Source organism: Dendrobium catenatum, unplaced genomic scaffold (assembly GCF_001605985.2).
Source record: "Dendrobium catenatum unplaced genomic scaffold, ASM160598v2 fragScaff_scaffold_760, whole genome shotgun sequence".
Classification (NCBI taxonomy): domain Eukaryota; kingdom Viridiplantae; phylum Streptophyta; class Magnoliopsida; order Asparagales; family Orchidaceae; genus Dendrobium; species Dendrobium catenatum.
The window spans coordinates 183,575-203,420 of NW_021319222.1; the positions used below are offsets into that span (position 1 = coordinate 183,575).

The 19,846-nt window shown below is 35.9% G+C and overlaps 2 protein-coding genes across 3 annotated transcripts in view; both read right to left on the reverse strand.

The window, feature by feature from the left end:
• Positions 1 to 67: 67 nt before the first annotated feature.
• LOC110097014 (transmembrane emp24 domain-containing protein p24delta3-like) lies at positions 68 to 18,481 on the reverse strand. 2 transcript variants are annotated; one of them, XM_028696531.1, is made up of 5 exons: positions 18,438 to 18,481; positions 11,460 to 11,737; positions 712 to 921; positions 561 to 637; positions 68 to 344 (listed from the first exon to the last, which is right to left on the reverse strand). In XM_028696531.1, the coding sequence occupies exons 2-5, from the start codon at positions 11,703 to 11,705 to the stop codon at positions 200 to 202; spliced, it is 678 nt and encodes a 225-aa protein (XP_028552364.1). In that variant the 5' UTR covers positions 11,706 to 11,737; positions 18,438 to 18,481; the 3' UTR covers positions 68 to 199. The 2 variants fall into 2 exon arrangements, with proteins under 2 accessions (XP_028552364.1, XP_028552365.1); XM_028696532.1 differs by having other exon boundaries at positions 11,460 to 11,742; positions 18,442 to 18,461.
• LOC110097022 (WAT1-related protein At2g39510-like) overlaps positions 17,883 to 19,846 on the reverse strand; it is a 6,591-nt gene continuing 4,627 nt past the window's right edge. Inside the window, exons 8-9 of the mRNA XM_020823229.2 lie at positions 18,162 to 18,498; positions 17,883 to 17,923 (exon numbers count right to left, since the gene is read on the reverse strand). Coding sequence (XP_020678888.2) covers positions 17,883 to 17,923; positions 18,162 to 18,498 — 378 coding nt within the window. The remainder of the gene's footprint in view (positions 17,924 to 18,161; positions 18,499 to 19,846) is intronic.

Genomic DNA, 19,846 nt, shown 5'->3' on the forward strand with positions numbered 1-19,846 from the left:
AATAAAAAAATCGTCTCAAACGAAGCCATAGTATCCAGAATCCATTCAAAAGAAAGAGATTAAAAGAAAAAAAAAAACTCCAAAATGTAGATTAAGATCAGAATAATTCTGCATATAAAGAAAAATGTTACACAAAAACAGCGATTCATACCAATTGTTTCTTGATTTTTGCTCATTCTACATGCTTCAATGGTTAAGTCTAGATCAGTTTTTTCTTCTGGAAGAAGCTTTTAAGATGCCACAACTGCAAGACAGATACCACAATACATACACCAAGGGACATGATGCTGAACCATGCAACTCTGGCATTTGTCGTCTCACTCACTTCTCTCATATCAGCTTCCCTGAGCTCATCACAAAACATAAAAAATGTTCAGTCCATGCCTTCCCAACATCTTTAACAAAATCAGTAGATAAAAGCTTCGTTCGGGACATCTTTCATTCTGCTTTAAAAAAAAAAATTCAAATTCAAGATATTTTTGTGCTAGAAAGCTGTTTTAGAAAACAAAAAAAAAAGCCATCCCAAACGAAGCCAAAATGTTTGGAGCTACAAGGATTACCTGGACTTGAGATATAGTAAATTCTGATGGATTGCCTGCACCTGTGCTTCCAATTTCTTAAGCTCAAGCTCAACGCCCTAAATGTTTGGCAAACTCGCACGAGTGAGATATAGACGAAGTAAATTGAGCTATCATGTGAGCTAGAACTTACCTCAATCTTCTCTTTCTTAGCAACAGAATCCCAATCCTTAGCAGCAATACCAATCTTCCAATCAAGAATAACATTAGCTGCTACACCTTTATTGCTGCTATCAATCCAAAAACATGCAAGGTAGTTGCCAGCTTCTGATGTTGTGAATGCGAACTGGCCACTTGTTATCTTCTCCTTCTGATGAAGTGAATTTCCGTAAGGAGATGTGACCTGCAAATGGATTTTTCCAAACAAAACTCATGACTACCATCATTACCGTAACAAGATGGAAGTAATTGCCAGGATATCAACAAATGGGCGGTAAATAAAAAAGATGTGCTATTGTTTAAGCACCAATGAAGATAGCATAAGGATTCAATGAGATTGAGTGAAAGAAATTACATCCATGGTAGAGAAACATATCAAACAAAATAAAATTTTTTATGCCCAGCAGTTTGATAGGAAATACTTGAGTTCGCAAACAAACCTAACCAAAATTGATGATCAAACAGCAAGGAAACTAATGTTTACAGCAGTAAAACAGCCAAATCCAGTAGAAAACTGAGAACACTGGAGGGAAATCTGAAGAAAATTCAAGCAAATAACTGGTATTCCACTAGTAGACGAATAAAAACAGCAACGGTACAAGATTCTTCAATTCAAGAGGAAAACTCTCCAAAATCTCTAGTTAAGAAGACTAGAGCCCAAGCCTCCAAGAGCATCCCAAAATTTCAGCCAAAATTCAAGATAAAACCCTAAATCCCCCTTAGCCCCTAATTAACTCCAAAAGACCCATATAAAATCCCTAAACAACCCTTCTATTCAAAAATTCCCTCCCCCTGCTATCCCAGGTTCCATTCACATGTGGGGCCGCCTGGAGTAAATTAGGACCGGGACCGTCTCCAGCATCCCCCCCCCCCCGGACCGGCCTAACACAGTTCAATAGTTTCAAAAATAAAAGCTAAGGACCAGATGCTATTGCAAACCAAAATCAACAAGCCTTGATCAGTTGTTTATGAAGTCCAACCAAGTATGTAAAAAAAATCTTAATACTAGACTGAGGTAAGTTAAACTATGCATTATTAGGCCCTTTTGATTATTTGAATTATGTAACTATTTATCAGAAGGGGCTACTACCCGGAAGCATATTGCATGAAGCAACAAAATCATCATTCAGCATTTATCATCCTTCAATTCCTCTCTAAGAAATTTGACAATATTTCAGTCCCAAAAAATAAGCTCTACTTCTAATAAAAATCAGGTCAATCATTAATGCTCTCGATTATTGCTTGGATAGCCCAGCTTAAAATCTAATTTTTCAAATATAAGACGTCCCAGAAAAGGAACACATACTAGTTTTATTATTGGATGGCCCAACTCTACTTCTCATACCCTTTAAAAAGAGATAAATTGACATTATATGCCTCATAGTATACACAATTGGAAAAATACCCCAGACAATATAGTTTATTTTCTTGGAGAATTGTGCCCGAAAATTCTACTACGGATCAAATTGTCCCCATTGAGTGATAACCTCTAGTATTTGCAGATTAATATTTGAAATCAAAGCATCCGAAATGGGTTCAAATATGTTCAAATTTAAACCCATGTTCAAACTTGGTTTGAACTAGGGTTCAAACCTGAGATTGAACCTGGAAACAAACATGCTGTTGTTTATGATGAGGGAAGAATAGATGGGAAATCACATGGGGATGACCACAATGAGAGCGACAGCGTGTGATGTGACCAACAATGTATTTAGGAGAATAAATGCTCATGACGGGAGCTTGCTAGGGGAAGGTATTGACAAAATCAACAATGTGTGAAGGAGAGGTGTTCACGGCAGGATTTCACTAGGGGAAGGTGTCATTGGACTGATGGCGTGCGAAGAGGTGTTCATGACGGGAGACTAGGGGAAAGAATCGATAGGTTTGATGGCATTTGAAGGAAAAGAGCAGTTAGTGACCATAGCTCGATGGGAAAGCCAATGACAGGAACACAATGCATAAGGAGAGGGGTTCTGTTGGACCGGCCCAAGGGGGGCTAGTTGAACAAACTGAACCGATCCATACTCGACCGGTTCTATTAGGGGTTGTTTAGGGATTAAATATTTGTCCTTTTGTTTTAATTAGCCTTGTCTTACTAAGGTTAGGTTTATCTTGAATTTGGCTGAAATTTGAGATCTCTTAGATTTTTTGGCTCTAGCGGCATCTAGAGATTTGGGAGAGGTAGATTCTCCTTTCGAATTGAGGATCAACTATATCTTGATATTTTCTTTCGTTCTATTTGATTCTTGCAATAAAATTATTGTTTACCCTATTTTTCATTGGAGTTGGAGGAAAGTTTTTGCGGTTTTATCAAAGATTGATAGGGATACTTGATAACTTCAAGTGTTTACTATCAGGTTCACGACTCTCCAACAACGTTCGAACAAATTTCAAACACGGGTTCAAACTAGACCGAACTAGGTTAGCATTTGAATATGTTCAAACACATTTCAAATAATTCAACTTCAAAATGTAATCAGCGAATACAAGAATTCTCTCTTTTTAGATGGTAATTTAGCCCAAAATAAAATTTCATGTATATTTCCCTGAGAAAACAAACGTGGATATTTTTTTCAAATAAACATATTATGAGGCATATAAATTCATAATTTTCTTTAAAAAATCTATATTTATGGATAGCTGATGGAATCACATGTATGATAGAATACACAAAAAAATATATTTGGTTCCATCGATTATTTAAGACATAGAATCACATCTAACATGAAGAAAACCAGTCGCCAATGCTTGGAACAAAGGTATGATCCATGCAATGTTATTCATTGTAACCATTGTAAGATGAGCCAAAAAACATCATAAGCCATATTTTAATTTGCCATCCTCTGCATTGGATAAAGCGCCTTTGAACTACATACAATGAGTTGAGAGCCATTCTAAAGTAGTTTAACATACGGTAGCAAATCCTTAATTTTAAAAATTAAGTTTTAATCCATAATTTATTATTTTATCAATCACCTAAGACATATATAAATTAAGTCCTTACTACATTTGGATCATTGGATGATTGATGAAGAAATAATTTTTTTTTAAGAAAAGTATGTGATCTCTTTTATTCTAAGTGTGAGAGAAATTATTCTATTTGGTGGCTGGATGTAGCTCTATATATGATGACTAATAACGAGCTTGCATGTGTAAATGAATAAAAATTCATTTTTTTAACTAAAACCCCAAACTAATCAAATAACCCAATATCAATAGGCAGCTTTATGTGACTTTTATGTTCTGCCATTAGTAATAAGTGGATTAAGTTTTAAAGAAGACTATTTATATAGCGACTCATGATTATTTTGCAAAGTAATTTGCATTCATCCAATGCTCTTTTGCATACTTCTCCACGACCAGTTCTATAAATATTTAAAACATTCTCTAGTAGCTCGAGCGTATTTTACTATTTAAATAGTTCAAGCTAATTGGTGTATGGTGCTTTGAACAATCTCTTTCTTGTGGGAATATTTACATGCTTAATATTTTTGGTTTCAACTTAAAACATTATTTTATGTGTAATAGTATAAGTTAAACACTTATGTTTCACATCCATATATCGGTTAACTACCCGCCCGGTTTAATAAAAATGCATATTAAAACAAAGCTTCCATATACGATATTATGGAATAATTTATATTAATTGAAGTAAATTGCTAGATATTTGTGCTAAAAAAATGCATATCATTGTGTACTCAAGGTTTATTTGAGAAATATGAAATAATGTTGAATTAAATAATTATGTATTTCCAATATGTGTGTGTGTGTGTGTGTGAGAGAGAGAGAGAGAGAGAGAGAGAGAGAGAGAGAGAGAGAGAGCCTAGCTGTTTACTTGTGGTTTAACCATTAAAATTCCATTATAGCAGCAACAACTAACTGGGTACTACACAAAAAAAAAAAGTGAACAAATAAGAAGTTTATTTGTGATTTCAAACAATAAAATTTTATTATAATAGTTGTACCTAGTAAGGTACTTCATAAAAAAGCATACATATGAAGTACCTAGCTAGGTATGTTAAGTACCTAATTAATAGAAAAAAATATTTATTTAGGATTTTAGCCATTAAAACTCCATTAAGATATCCATAACTAGCAACATCACCAAAAAGTAATGTATTAACATAAAAAAATCAGTTTAGTCGTGATTTTAACCTTTAAAATTTAGCGATAGTACGTAGTAAGGTACTTATGAAAAATAGTCATATATGCGAAGTACCTAGTTAGATACTTCACAAAGAAAAAAAAAAAATGCTTGCTTATGATTTCAACAATTAAAATTATGTTACAGAAGCAGTGCTTATCTAGGTACGGCACATTAAAAAAAATATATTTGAATTACTTAGATACTTTAAAAAAAACATATATGAAGTACATTGCCCAATTTTATATAAAACTCATTATTTTACTTAGCTACATACTTAAGTATTTAGTGATAATATATACATCCTTTTTTCTGTAGAAAAAAGATTTCATTTGATTCTTATCATTCTCCTACTAAGTCACAATAAGAAACATCTCATTCATCAACTAATACTCCCCCTATTCTTACTCGTCCAACTAATTATGATCGGTCAACTAATAAATACTTTCTACTCTTGTGAAATATTTTAACGAGAGCTTCATAAATTTTGAGTTTATCACTATGAATAAAATTGTAGTGCTTTTCTGCAAAATGCCTAGCTAAGTGTTGCTACTATAGTCTATAATGATTTTTAAATGAACCATGCGGGGTTGAAGCCATTTCATGAGTAATGACTTCAAAATGTTTCATTAAGTAGGCCACCCCTATGAGATTAGTGTTCACGAAGTCCAACATAACTTAGATGTATAAATAGCTTATATTTTGATTAAAAAGAAGAAAAAATAAGGAATAACAAGCAATTATAAGGAAATTTCTAAGTTACCTACTATATAAATCGAGTTCTATTTCCTTTCAAATCCATGTCTCAAGACAGCCTGATAATAATCATCAACTAGCGAATTTCAGTATAGCTAAAAACTAGCTAGTTTAAGATGCTGAAATGGAAGAAGTTAGCTGATTATTCAGCATTATGATGTTACAACCAAGCATAAAATTATATTTCCAACATTGCCATTGCATTGATAAATTTGGTCAAAATTAGACAGCACAAACAAAAAGAGAGGAAGCAAGAGATTTCGAATTGGAATTTTCTTTATATCTTAAAACTATGTTTCTTTAAATCCTTTTCTAACCATAATAATATCCTTTCGCCTCAAATGCCAAAGGAGAGCAATAAATATAGGAGGTATACTGCACAATGCACAACATAGAAGCTTGACTATAGTAGGACATCTAATGAAAAAATTTCAATCATCATAGAAACATAAAAACTGAATGCACCATGTTCGCTCGGTTATTCCATTCATATTTTCATAACATTTAAAGAAAAAAAATGACAAAACCATGAATTTTACAACTCACCCTAACAAACCTCCTTTATCAATGGTGTCTAAATGGCTTAAGATGGGACTGAAAATATATGATGTTCAAAACAAGGGACTTGGGACCAATCAGCATATTAAACACCTTAAACCTTCAAACTTTGTTAAGTGCTAGCCTGGTGCATGGACAAATAAGGTTATAAATTACAAAATCTAACAGATCTTGGCAAAATACGTTTTATAGCATTTAGCCTTTAGAAGATTGTGCGGGGGTTCATAATATCTTGAACTAATAATCTAGTTTATGGAGAAGATGCACAACTAACACTACTAACAGAGGTAAAAATGCACACAAGTTTGTTACAAAACAAATATCCTTGCCATAATTGTATATATTAAATTTGAATTTATCATGCTATTTAGAGTTGATTAAATGAAGCTTCCAACCTCAACTGTAGTCGGTCTTTTCCCCATTTGTTTTCTATATTATTTTTCTTTATTATTATTTTTTGATTTGCTCCAATTTTTTCATCATCTCTTCCCCATATATGATTCTAGAGAGACAACAACAACCATTTCAACGTTGGAGAACTACCAGTGCAACTATGAAATGTTATTTTGAGAAAGAGAGTCCAAGAAAAAAAGAAAACTAGCTAAACCAGCCAAATCTAGCCAAGAATGGCAAGGGAAGCAGGGCGAAGGAAGAATGCTCTCATATGCGAGTAATGAGAGTGGAAGATGCAGAGGAAAAGCTTTGAAGGATGGGATTAATTATTAAGAAGTCTTCTTAAACTTTAAAGGTTAACAGAGTAAACAAGTGGTAGATAGTATACACAGCTATTAGATTAACCTAAAAGCCTACTTGATTTGCAGCTATCTTGGCTGATATGTTAACTAGATAGCAATCACAAAATCTATGGTTTGATGCTATCTTAATTTCAAAATTTTAGATAATATCAGAAGATCAAAGTGCTTTATTCAAGATGTTAGACAAAACTGGAGGATAGTTGTCTAGGTTTTTGCAATTTAATGACAGTACCAAACCAAACAAACATGTAGAAAGCAAGTACTGGCAACTCCTTATCTCTGGAACAGTCCAGACTTGCCTACCACCAGGCCACTTTGTTATTCTATAGTGACATCAAACTTGGATTACCATAATTGGTTTCAACAGACACCTATAACCCACCCAATGGTCTCCGTGTTCTAAGAAGCACTAGGTAGCAAGAGCAGTGACAGCTCCAGTGACAGAAGCAGACACAAAACACATTGAGATTAGTTTGCAGGCTATCTGAATCTAATGCCAAACACAAATGGGAGTGCTGATCAACATAACTACTCTAAACATTTTGCAGTCGAAATGTGGTCCCCTATAAGCTAACTTAGTGCGTCAAGTGAGTTAATTTGGTGCCAAATATCCATTTTTTGCTTCATTAGAAATCTTGCAAGTCAATTGCATGGCAGTCTTTTTGAAGCCCATAATACAAATTATTTTGTTTGAATCAAATATATCCACAAAGAAAAATCAATACTATTCACAACTAAGTTGTAAGATTATGTTTCAAATAGGGATGACAACGTTATAATTTGTGCTCGCTTGCAAATCAACATTTTGTTGCAAACATGCCTATGATGTTGATTTCTTATTATCATATCTAAATTATAAAAGTGCCAACTTATTTATAATAAGAATCAATGCTACTTATTATAATATTTCCTATTATTAAAAATATTCTCCTTTATTATAATTTTCTTAGAAATATCCTCATTTATTATATTTTCATTGATTGCTCTCTCCTCTTGATAGATAGGAAAAAGGATAATTCAAAAAAGATATAAAATTTTCCACCCTTCTAATATGATTTCAGAGCCAAACTCAATATGTTCTCCTCTTTCCATTGAGAATAGCCACCTTCCCAATCTCAACTACCTTATCATTCGATGTCCCTACTTGCGCTTGTTGATAGCCAACACTTGCACATGACCGATTGACTAACCATAGATTGCTTGCATTCACCATCATTGCACCTCTCCTGTGCGTGATTATTTATGCTACCATCTCTTGTGTCCAAGATTGATCCAATGTGCGCTCACCGATAAAATACCTATTTGCACTCATTCCAACCAACCACCAGTTATCATAGCCTATTGGGCCTTGCACCCCTTGACCATTAGATCTTCCTCCAACAAAGCCACCTTTGGATCATTCTTAGTTGTCTTTCTTCAACATCAACATCAGCACCAACTGTGTAAAGTTCTCACTGTTGATCTCTGTTACACTCATAATTAAACTCATGTCTCCTTCTATAATAGCATTAGGTAGCAAGAGCAGTGACAGCTCCAGTGACAGAAGCAGACACAAAACCCATTGAGATTAGTTTGCAGGCTATCTGAATCTAACGCCAAACACAAATGGGAGTGCTGATCAAGATAACTACTCTAAACATTTTGCAGTCGAAATGTGGACCCCTATAAGCTAACTTAGTGCGTCAAGTGAGTTAATTTGGTGCCAAATATCCATTTTTGATTCATTAGTGTTATGTATTGATTTAGTTTTAGGATACGTTGTTCATGCATGCTACCACACCCTTGTACATCTCTATATATAGAGGTCTTGTATGATGTATTGGTTGGGAAAAATTAACGAAGTTTTAGGTATTTTCCTCCCCAATCGCTGTCTATCTCTCTCCCTCCCTCTCCCTCTCTTGCAAGAAGAGCTCAAGATGAGCTCTCAAGAACATCTCCAAGATCCTACAAAATGGTATCAGAGCTAGGGATATGGAGGAAGGTTCTTGTTAAAAAAGAGAGGAGGTCTTGAGCAGTTGCACGGGACAGAGGAACCCTTCCACCCTTTCATTCAGATTTATGGGAAGGAAAATCAGAAAAGAATTTAAGATCTTACTGATGAAGAGGATGATGTCATGGTAAAATCAAAAGTTTGTCAAGCAAGAGATTGGAAGGCAAGAATGAGATCGAGACAGGTGTTGGTTCCGTCCAGTGTTGTAGGCCATGAGGTTCTTGTGGACAGGCATGAAGCGACAGACCGGGTGGCATTTGCTCATCGAGCGTTGCTGCAGACGGGGGTAGAGAAGCCGGAGATGGCTTGGTGCCTCGCGTAAGGTGGAGTCGAGCTAAGTTGCTGGACCAGGAGACGGGTTCGACGCAGATGAGGTCGCTGGATCTGCTTCGGAAGTGCGGGCCGAAGTGCAGGATCTTGAACAGGCAGACTTATGGCTGAAGATTGGCTAACACGCAAGAAGTCTCGAGAAGCTGGAACATGGGCTTCAGGCTGGCTGTTCGGTCAGTCTCGAATGGGGGAGAAGATAGATATTCATATTCAGGTGGAGTTTAGATCGAGGTGGAGTTTATACCAAATTGTTGAATCCAACTTGCTGCAGAGAGGAAGAACACTTCCTCTTCTTGAAGTTGAGAGAGGAGGAGGAGGGAGAGAGGAGAAGGGAAGAGGGAGGCAGAGCAACGTAAGAAACTTTATTTCTTAAACCATATCTATTACAACTCATAGGGCCTCTATTTATAGGCACCTAATGTAACAACACAAGCTACATACAAGGCTTTACAAGCCTAAATAATCTAAATATAGGAACAAAGACCAATAGAAATCTTGCAAGTCAATTGCATGGCAGTATTTTTGAGGCCCATAATACAAATTAGTTTGTTTGAATCAAATATATCCACAAAGAAAACTCAATACTATTCACAACTAAGTTGTAAGATTATGTTTCAAATAGGGATGACAACGTCATAATTTGTGCTCGCTTGCAAATCAACATTTTTAGTTTCAATTTTACTTTAGTTGGTTTATTTCATATTTATATTAGTTTCTTTTGTTGCAAACATGCCTATGAGGTTGATTCTTATTATCATATCTAAATTATAAAAGTGCCAACTTATTTATAATAAGAATCAATGATACTTATTATAATATTTCCTATTATTAAAAATATTCTCCTTTATTATAATTTTTTTAAAAATATCCTCATTTATTATATTTTCATTGATTGATCTCTCCTCTTGATAGATAGGAAAAAGTATAATTCAAAAAAGATATAAAATTTTCCACCCTTCTAATATGGTATCAGAGCCAAACCCAATATGATCTTCTCTTTCCATTGAGAATCGCCACCTTCCCAATCTCAACTACCTCCTACTTGCGCTTCTTGATCGCCAACACTTGCACATGACCGATTGACTAACCATAGACTGCTTGCATTCACCATCATTGCACCTCTCCTGTGCGTGATTATTTATGCTACCATCTCTTGTGTCCAGGATTGATCCAGTGCACGCTCACCGATAAAATACCTATTTGCACTCATTCCCACCAACCAGCAGTTATCATAGCCTATTGGGCCTTGCATCCCTTGACCATTAGATCTTCCTCCAACAAAGCCACCTTTGGATCATTCTTAGTTGTCTTTCTTCAACATCAACATCAACACCAACTGTGTAAGTTCTCATTGTTAATCTCTGTTACACTCGTAATTAAATTCATGTCTCCTTCTATAATGTATCACCCTCACCTCCTTTATGATTTACCGTTGTCTTCAGCGGCAATTATACCTCTAACTTTTGTCCTTACTATGCTTACCTCTCTACAATAATCACTATCAATACTCTTTTTTAGTTGGGCCCTACGCCCCCTACCCTTCAAATCTTCCTTGAAACAAACCACTGATCATTCTTAGTTGTCGTTCTTGCTCATCAACACCAATGCCGACTGTGCAAAGTTTGCACCCTTTAGCCTTTGTTGTGATTGTGATTAATCATATGCCTCCCTTTATAATGTGATGACCTATTAGTTAATTTTGAGGGAAGCTAATTTATCACAACATTATTAAACTTCACAGGTAAAAATGTGTTTAGATAAACTCAGTTTACTACGAAAAATAATAAAGGAAATATGCACTTCAACGAATCAAGTAGTATTGCTTTCTGATCACCTCTCTAATTCACTCCTAGCAATCTACTAAACCTCATAATCACTCCGTAAATTAACAGCTCGCACATTCGATGATGACAACAATAACCAAAAACTGCACATAACACAACAACTGCATAACAACGGGCCAAGCCTTTCTCTTCGTTTAATTCTACTCCATCAATCAAAAAACAGCATAGGGCCAGCAATCTAGAATACCGTGAAGAAAATCCAGAAATTATCAATCTGGATTCTGGAGACCTAAAACAGGATCTTTTCTCCAATCCAACAAGATAGAACACCATTTTCATAAAACTCATCCCTTAAATCAAGTTTTTCGACCAATCTAGTAAAAAGGGATAATAAAGAATCAATACCTTGGCCGAGATCGTGGGGTGCTCTTGGCTAGAGTCCTCGGGAACTACAGAGTAATCAGCGAGGACGACGACGTTAGGTTGGATCTCCTCCGAAACGCACTTCGTACCGCCCGCCGGCAAGTTTATCCAAACAGCTTCCGTTCCAGGCATCCACGAGACGAATAGGAAAGAGAAGAGTAAGAAGAAGAAGAATCCAGGCATCGTTACGGCGGCGCGACAGATCGCCACGCCGTTCTTCTCCTCCATCGGATGCCGATCCCCCAAAACAGTCGCCCTTTTCCGGTTCCACTCGGCGCAGATCAATCTCCTTCTCCACAATCCGTCTGCTTAGTCTATTTCAAGTCGCTAAGTATGCACCAAACTTCAATTAGTCGAGGAACGTTTGAGGTCATAGCCATAATTTTTTTATTTCACCTATTTGTAAAAGAATTAAGCAATTAGCTCAGTATTCTGATCAATATTTTTTAGGGAAATTTACATACATACCACTATATTTATTATCATTTACATATCTAACACCTAAAAATTTAATATTACTATTATACCACCTAAAACTCATTTTATATCTCAGTTTTACCACTCCGTTACATCCCCATCTCACGCCGACTTCTCCCCTCTTTTTACCGCAAATGTTAAAGAGCCGTGCGAGCAGTGCGAGCAGCGCGAGTGGCGGAGATAGCGATCGGGGAGGAAGGTGAAAGGTAATAACCTGCTTTTGAGATCGGGAGTAGGTATGATCCATGCCATTAATTCGCTTTTTTTTTTGTCGAAGATCTGTGAGAGGGTATTCGGAATGTACCGATAGCTTGCTTTTGAGATCTACCGCAGATCTAGCTATTGAGAAGCAAGGAAGCAGTATTTGAAATGAAACCTTGCAGATAAAGGCAACTTTTGATCGAGATTTTTTGTGTTTTTTTTCCGTGCCCTTCGTTTGAAAGGAAATACCTGATCCGTGCCCTTCATTTTCCCTTTTTTTCCCGTGACCTTTGTTTGTTTTTTCTTTTCCTGCAAGTGTTCTTATAGTTAGAATCAGTTAAAACCTGCTCTAATGTATATTTTTCATCAATTATACAGTTTTTATATAGGTTTTAATGAGTTCATCAAATTCATCTGTTGTGAAGAGTCGGATGCAGCAGTCGAAGCTTCACTGCAATTGCCACCTAAAATGTGTCGTGTTCACCTGCCACTGAGGCCCCAACAGTGGAAGACAATTTTATAGGTGTGTGTATAATCAAACTGAGGATGATTGCAGGTTCTTCAAATGGGTAGATGAGGAAGAAGAAGAAGAGCCTACTTACGTGACACTAATTGAATTTAAGGTCAGTGATGCTAGGAATTCGAAGAAGCTCGACTTGATTCTTCGCATGATGAAAGTTTTTGTAGTGATGGTTTTTATTGACATTACTGTCCGCCTTTATTTAGGCTAGTGATCTTTTATGTTGGAGCATATGTTATGTTAAACTTCTCATGGTTTTGTGAAACGACAAGAAAAATATGATATCTTTTTTGGAGAAGTGATGTATGTTATCCTTCTATTGTATGGAACTAAAATATGTATTTATGAATATTGAAAGTTTATAAATCATGAGTATTTATGATGTTTTTTTGGAGAAGTGATGTGTTTTATCCTTCTTAATTTTTTGATCATAAATTTTTGGAGAAGTTCCTATGGCAATTCCAGCAAATTATTAAAGAAGCTATGCATTCGGCAAAGAAATAGGTGCCAGGAAGCACTTCACGAAACAGCATATACCTATACTTTTTTATCTTTTCAAAGAAATAGGTGCCAGGAAGCATTTTAAAGTGCATAAACCTATGCTTCTTAAAGCTCGATGCAACAGGAATAGAATATAGGCTACAGCGTGTAATACTTCATAAACAGCTGAGCAAATGGAGTAATAAAGAATTATTGCAACAGCATGCAGTTCCCTAAAATTCTGGCTCCATTGGAATTCAGCAACTGATGCAGTTAAAGCTCCATAGTCACTTGCTGCCTTCAGCAGCAATTCTGAAAATTGTTTCTAAATGTAATCAAAATAGAACAGAATGTCATATGAAATTATTATTTTAAAATGTCAATGAACCAAAACAGTTGGTATTTCTTAATAACATTACATTATATAAAACCCGTGAATGAACCAAGCACACCATAATGTGGAACTTCTTAATCTTGCAAAAAATACTTTGAAGTTTTAGGAAACCAGCACAAAATATATCAAAAAACAGCCAAAAATTACATCTGACTTTTAGTTTTAGCATCACAAAAGAACAACAAAAAAACAGCCAAAAATTACAATCTCAAAACCCATCAAGAGGTAGGCACTCAAACTCCACTCCATCGTTGATAGTCTCAGCAGTCCGTCTACTATCCAACTTTCTACGTTTTGATAATGGGTTTTCGTTTTGTGTCATTGTATCATTGTTCTGTAATGGGTTCTTGCATGTGCTCCGATGATGCCCCCAAAGTGAACACCTGCTACATTTATGCACTTTCTTATCTTTCTCAAGGAAATTTGTTAATCTTCTTTTTTTGGGTCTTCCTCTAGGTCTTGAAGTGTTAGGCACTCCAATATCGACCACATCTTCAATTATTTGCCACTGTTCTTTATCAGGTAATGTACCGATAGCTCCCTCGTATGCCATCCTGTACCTAAAACACATACGAAATATTTATCATGCCATGGAAATGTATGCAATTCAATATAAAGTGGGAAGTTACCTATAAACGAAATACAAATCATGAACATATGTATGCCATAGTGGATGCTCCTTCATTCCAATAAAGGCTACAGCGTGAATGCATGGAAGTCTGGTTAATTGCCATATTCGACATGTACATTCTTTAGATTCAACATCAACAATATGTCTTGAATGCACAGATTCTACTTCAGCCTTCGAATTAGTTGACTGACGAACTAACATATGCTCTTTTCTTGTAGTTATTTCTCTTATGTAATCTTCCGCGTGAGGAACTAATTCACGTTGCCATGTTATGCTCATCATCTTTCGCGTCGACCTTTGCTCCATAAGTTTACCACGAAGTGTGTCAATTAAATCAACAACTGGTTTAGTTCGAGCATCTACAATCCATGCATTGAATGATTCAGCACTGTTACTTGTATTAGTAGCATGGTAGATCCCTAAAATGAACTGGCTTCTTGACCACTTGTAAGGTAAGTTTGTAAGATATGCATAGATAGTTGGGCTCAGAACACTAAGTTCTGCAAGTTTGTCATTGTATTCTGTGCTAGTATATGCTCCTGCTGCTGCCCAAACCAAACCTTGAATCTTATGACCGTCTTTGCAATGAAATTTTTTTTTCAAATTCTTCCACAGATGACGAATACATATTCTATGCTCAGCAACAGGGTAAATTTCTCTTATAGCATCACCCAAACCCTTCTCCATATCTGAGATAAACGAAAGAGGCTCTATGTGTGGGCAATTATGGTTTGATGCTATCTTAATTTCAAATTTTAGATAATATCAGAATAATCAAAGTGCTTTTTCAAGATGTTAGACAAAACTGGCGGATACTTGTCTGAGGTTTTTGCAATTAATGACAGTACCAAACCAAACCAACATGTAGAAAGCAACCTTATCTCTGGCCACAGTCCAGACTAGCCTACCACCAGCCACTTTGTTTATTCTATAGTGACATCAAACTTGGATCACCATAATTGGTTTCAACAGCCCTATAACCCACTGGTCTCCGTGTTCTAAGAAGCATTAGTAGCAAGAGCAGTGACAGCTCCAGTGACAGAAGCAGACACAAAACCCATTGAGATTAGTTTGCAGGCTATCTGAATCTAACGCCAAACACAAATGGAGTGCTGATCAAGATAACTACTCATAAACATTTTGCAGTCAAATGTGGACCCTCTATAAGCTATACTTAGTGCGTCAAGTGAGTAAATTTGGTGCCAAATATCCATTTTGATTCATTTAGTGTTATGTTTGATTTGTTAGAGCATAGTGATTCATCGCATGCTACCACACCTTGTACATCTCTATATATAGAGGTCTTGTAATGATGTTGGTTGGAAAATTAACGAAGTTTTAGGTATTTATCCTCCCCAATGCTGTCTATCTCCTCTCCCCTCCCTCATCCCTCTCTTGCAAGAAGAGCTCAAGATGAGCTCTCAAGAACACTCCAAGATCCTACAAAATGGATCAGAGCTAGGGATGGAGGAAGGTTCTTGATAAAAAGAGAGGAGGTTTTTGAGCAGTTGCACGGGCAAGAGGAACCCTTCCACCCTTTTCATTCAGATTTATGGGAAGGAAAATCAGAAAAGAATTTAGATTCTTACTGATGAAGAGGATGATGTCATGGTAAATCAAAAGTTTGTCAGCAAGAGATTGGAAGGCAAGAATGAGATCGAGAACAGGTGTTGGTTCCGTCCAGTGTTGTAGGCCATGAGGTTCTTTGTGGACAAGCATGAAGCGACAGACCGGGTGCATTTCTCCATCGAGCGTTGCTGCAGAGGGGGTAGAGAAGCCGGAGATGGCTTTGGTGCCTCGCGTAAGGTGGAGTCGAGCTAAGTTGCTGGACTCAGGAGACGGGTTCGACGCAGATGAGGTCGGCTGGATCTGCTTCGGAAGTGCGAGCCAAAGTGCAGGATCTTGGAGCAGACTATGGCTGAAGTTGGCTACACGCAGAAGTCTCGAGAAGCTGGACATGGCTTCAGGCTGGCTGTTCGGTCCAGTCTCGAATGGGGAGAAGATAGATAATCATATTCAGGTGGAGTTTAGATCGAGGTGGAGTTTATACCCAATTTGTTGAATCCACTGCTGCAAGAGAGGAAAAAACTTCCTTCTTGAAGTTGAGAGAGGAGGAGGGAGAGAGGAGAAGGGAAGAGAGGGAGGCAGAACAACGTAAGCAAACTTATTCTTAACCATATCTATTACAACTCATAGGGCCTCTATTTATAGGCACCTAATGTAACAACACAAGCTACATACAAGGCTTTACAAGCCTAAATAATCTAAATTAGGAACAAAGACCAATAGAAATCTTGCAAGTCAAATTGCATGGCAGTATTTTTGAGGCCCATAAATACAATTAGTTTGTTGAATCAAATATATCCACAAGAATCAATACTATTCACACTAAGTTGTAAGATTTATGTTTCAAATAGGGAGACAACGTCATAATTTGTGCTCGCTTGCAAATCAACATTTTTAGTTTCAATTTTATCTTTAGTTGGTTTATTTCATATTTATATTAGTTTCTTTTGTTGCACAACATGCCTATGAGGTTGATTCTTATTATCATATCTCTAATTATAAAAGTGCCAACTTATTTATAATAAGAATCAATGCTACTTATTATAATATTGTCCTATTATTAAAATATTCTCCTTTATATATATTTTTTTAAAATATCCTCATTTTATTATATTTTCATTGATATGACTCTCCTCTTGATAGATAGGAAAAAGTATAATTCAAAAAATATATAAAAATTTTCCCCACCCTTCTAATATGGTATCTAGTAGACCAAACCAATATGATTTCTCTTCATTGAGAATCGCACACCTTCCCAATCTCAACTACCCTCTACTTGCGCTTCTTGATCGCCAACACTTGCACAATGACCGATGACTAACCATAAGACTGCTTGCATTCACCATCATTGCACCTCTCCTGTCGTGATTATTTATGCTACCATCTCTTGTGTCCAGGATTTGATCCAGTGCACGCTCATACCGATAAACATAACCTATTTGCACTCATTCCCACCAACCAGCAGTTATCATAGCCTATTGGCGCTTGCATCCCTTGACCATTAGATCTTCCCTCCAACAAAGCCCACCTTTGATCATTCTAAGTTGTCTTCTTCAACATCAACATCAACACCAACTGTGTTAAGTTCTTCATTGTTAATCTCTGTTACACTCCGTAATTAAACTTCATGTCTCCTTCTATAATGTATCACCCTCACCTCCTTTATGATTTACCGTTGTCTTCAGCGGCAATTATACCTCTAACTTTTGTCCTTACTATGTCTATCCTCTCTACAATAATCACTATCAATACTCTTTTTTAGTTGGGCCCAATGCCCCCTACCCTTCAATCTTCCTTCAAACAAACCACTGATCATTTCTTAGAACCACGTTCTTGCTCATACAACATCAATGCCAACTGTGCAAAGTTTGCACCCTTTAGCCTTTGTTGTGATTGTGATTAATACTATGCCTCCTTTAATGTGATGAACTATCTAGTATAATTTGAGGGAGCTAATTTTAATAAAACATTATAAACTTCATAGGTAAAAATGTGTTTAAATAAAACTCAAGTATGACTACGAAAAATAATAAAAGGAAATGTGCACTTCAACGAATCAAGTAGTAATTGCTTTTCTGATACACACTATCTAATTCACTCCTAGCAATCTACTAAACCTCATAATCACTCCGTAAATTAACAGCTCGCACATTCCATGATGACAACAATAACCAAAACTGCACATAACACAGACAACTGTCATAACAACGGGCCAAGCCTTTCTCTTTCGTTTAATTCTACTCCATCAATCAAAACAACATAGGGGCACCAATCTAGAATACCGTGAAGAAAATCCAGAAATTATCAATCTGGAGACCTAAAACAGATCTTTTTTTCCCAATCCAACAAGATAGAACACCAGTTTTCATAAACTCATCTTATGTAAAAAGTAAAAGGATAATAAAGAATCAATACCTTGGCGAGATCGTGGGTGCTCTGTGCTAGAGTCCTCGGGAACTACAGAGTAATCAGCGAGGACGACAACGTTAGGTTGGATCTCTTCCGAAACGCACTTCGTACCGCCCGCCGGCAAGTTTATCCAAACAGCTTCCGTTCCAGGCATCCACGAGACGAATAGAAAGAGATAGAGTAAGAAGAAGAAGAATCCAGGCCATGTAACGGCGGAGCGACAGATCGCCACGCCGGTTCTACCTCCATCGGATGCCGATCCCCCAAACCGTCGCCTTTTTCCCGGCGTGGAAAGCTCGGCGCAGATCAATCTCCTTCTCCTCCACAAATCCGTCTGCTTAGCCTATTTCAAGTCGCTAAGTATGCACCAAACTTCAATTAGTCGAGGAAGGTTTGAGGTCGAACTTTTATTACATCCGGTAAACATACCTAGCGCTACCTATCGGCGCAAGCTAAATCGCACAACACAAAATGGGATATACCTGAGCAATACTAAAAACTAACGAGAAATATCATTATGTTAAGATAAAATACCGAGTTATACTGAGCAATAACGAGCTATATCAAATAATGCTAAAAAATATCAAATTGTTTCTAAAAAAAATTAGGTATTTTTGGTATTACTCGGTATTGCTCGGTATAACTCGGTATTGATCTTCATAGAACGGTATTTCTCGTTTAACCAAACAATACCTAAAAAATACAGACCAAATACCGAACAAAAATAGAGTAACAATCCTATGACCGAACGTAGAACTACGTCCGGTCAGAGGACGTAATAAAAGTTCTTTGAGGTCAGCCATAATATTTTCATTTCACCTATTTGTAAAAGAGTCGAGCAATTAGCTCAGTATTCTGATAAAATTTTTTTTTATTATAAATTTATTTTAAAATTTTAAAATATTAAAATATAAGTTTTAATAAAAATTCCTTCTAATAGTTAGAGAAATACCTTTATTATCAATAAATTTATATTTAAATATATTTTAAAATAATGAACACAAGACACTCATTTAATTGGATATATGAATTGCAAAAAAAAAAAAAAAAGATACAATATGTGAAAAAAAATAATATAATTGATAATAATTCCATGCTAAAAAATAATATTAATTTGATATATTAATGTGAATATTAATTTTTCATATAATAATTCATGCTAAGAAAATAAATAAAATGCATTCATTTTATTAATTGACAAGCAAGACTTGATAAATTATTATTGTAAAAAAATAAATGTAATATTTTACTTAAATATATCCTTGAAAAAAACTTGTATTCTTTAGTTTCAGTTCAAATAACATTAAAGTATCTTATATAAAGTATATTTAATATTACATGAAAAGCTTATATTGTTAATCAAGAAGTATCGTAATAGATTTTTTTGCTAATATGATAGTGTAGGGTTTTTAATTTTTTATTTTGAGCCATATTTTATCTTTGAAAAATATGGTGAGAATTAACTATATAAATTAATGAACATATCTTAAATGAAGTGAGACCATAGCAATCCCAACACTTTTGAGTTTGGTCTCAATGTTGTAGATAGGTTTCATATAGAAATCAATGGTCTTCTTGAGGTATTGAAATGTTGACATAAGAAGGATTGGTGGGAGGAGAGGTAAAAGGATTGTGCAAGGAGTTTGATGTGGATTAGATGGAGGAGGAGATAAAAGAAAAAAAAAAAAAAC